At 36.2% G+C, this 860-nt stretch overlaps 1 protein-coding gene across 1 annotated transcript in view; it reads left to right on the plus strand.

Moving 5' to 3' along the window:
• The window catches only part of LOC117108844 (mucin-2-like), a 30,724-nt gene extending 30,314 nt beyond the window's left edge, over positions 1 to 410 (plus strand). Inside the window, exon 26 of the mRNA XM_033251013.1 lies at positions 85 to 410. Coding sequence (XP_033106904.1) covers positions 85 to 410 — 326 coding nt within the window. The remainder of the gene's footprint in view (positions 1 to 84) is intronic.
• The last annotated feature ends 450 nt before the right edge of the window (positions 411 to 860 follow it).

Consider the following 860-nt stretch of genomic DNA (forward strand, 5'->3'; position numbering starts at 1 on the left):
GTACTCAAGTGTACATACAGTGACAGGCTGTACTTTTTGTGCTATAGTTCATATAGAATTATTTTCAAAATGTTTTTTTCTCAGACACGATAGAACCAGAAATTACATGTCCTACAAATGTTACATCTGAAAACTTTAATCCGGAAGTAAAGGCCGGTTTTCTAACAGTTTCAACTGATGAGGGTAAGGATTATGCAACTGTGACATGGAACCCACCAATTGTCAGCGATAACCGCAACGGAACAATTAATGTGACTGTGTCACCTTATCAATCAGGAGACAGGATTGCTGATACGGTTAATAAGATTACCTTAACCTTCACTGCTACCGATGAAGCTGGAAACTCGGCATCTTGCGATTTCTGCTTCTTCATACTCGGTGAGTTTACAAGAAAAGAAATACCTCTTTAATCCAATAATAATTACCCGATAAATTATCTTAAAAAATTCCTGTACAAGAGATTGCAACCAAGTTGCAATTATTCAATATAAAATATATCCCATTCAAATGTAATATAGTCAGATTATGGTATTATGGAGTAGCAGAAAAGCTATGCAAATGAGCCAAGAACAAAGCTGCTGCTGTGCGTGAAGAACGCGTTGCCTTTGAAGTCTAATGTGTTACCCACCAAAAGATGCTCAGTGGGGTTTTCCCAAGAAATAGTACTTGGCGAAATGGAGATAATAATAATAATAATAATGTCGTTCTTATATAGCGCTTAATGCCTTAACAAAGCCTCTAAGCGCTTCACATTATTACCCCGGTCATTGGATCAAACACATATGGAACACATTAAACACTAAATGAAATTATTAAATTAAATTATATCTCCATAATATTGCGGCTAGTAATCAGCGCAG

The sequence above is a fragment of the Anneissia japonica genome, unplaced genomic scaffold (genome assembly GCF_011630105.1).
Source record: "Anneissia japonica isolate Jap-2015-1 unplaced genomic scaffold, ASM1163010v1 scaffold6417_len956965_cov193, whole genome shotgun sequence".
NCBI classification, from domain to species: domain Eukaryota; kingdom Metazoa; phylum Echinodermata; class Crinoidea; order Comatulida; family Comatulidae; genus Anneissia; species Anneissia japonica.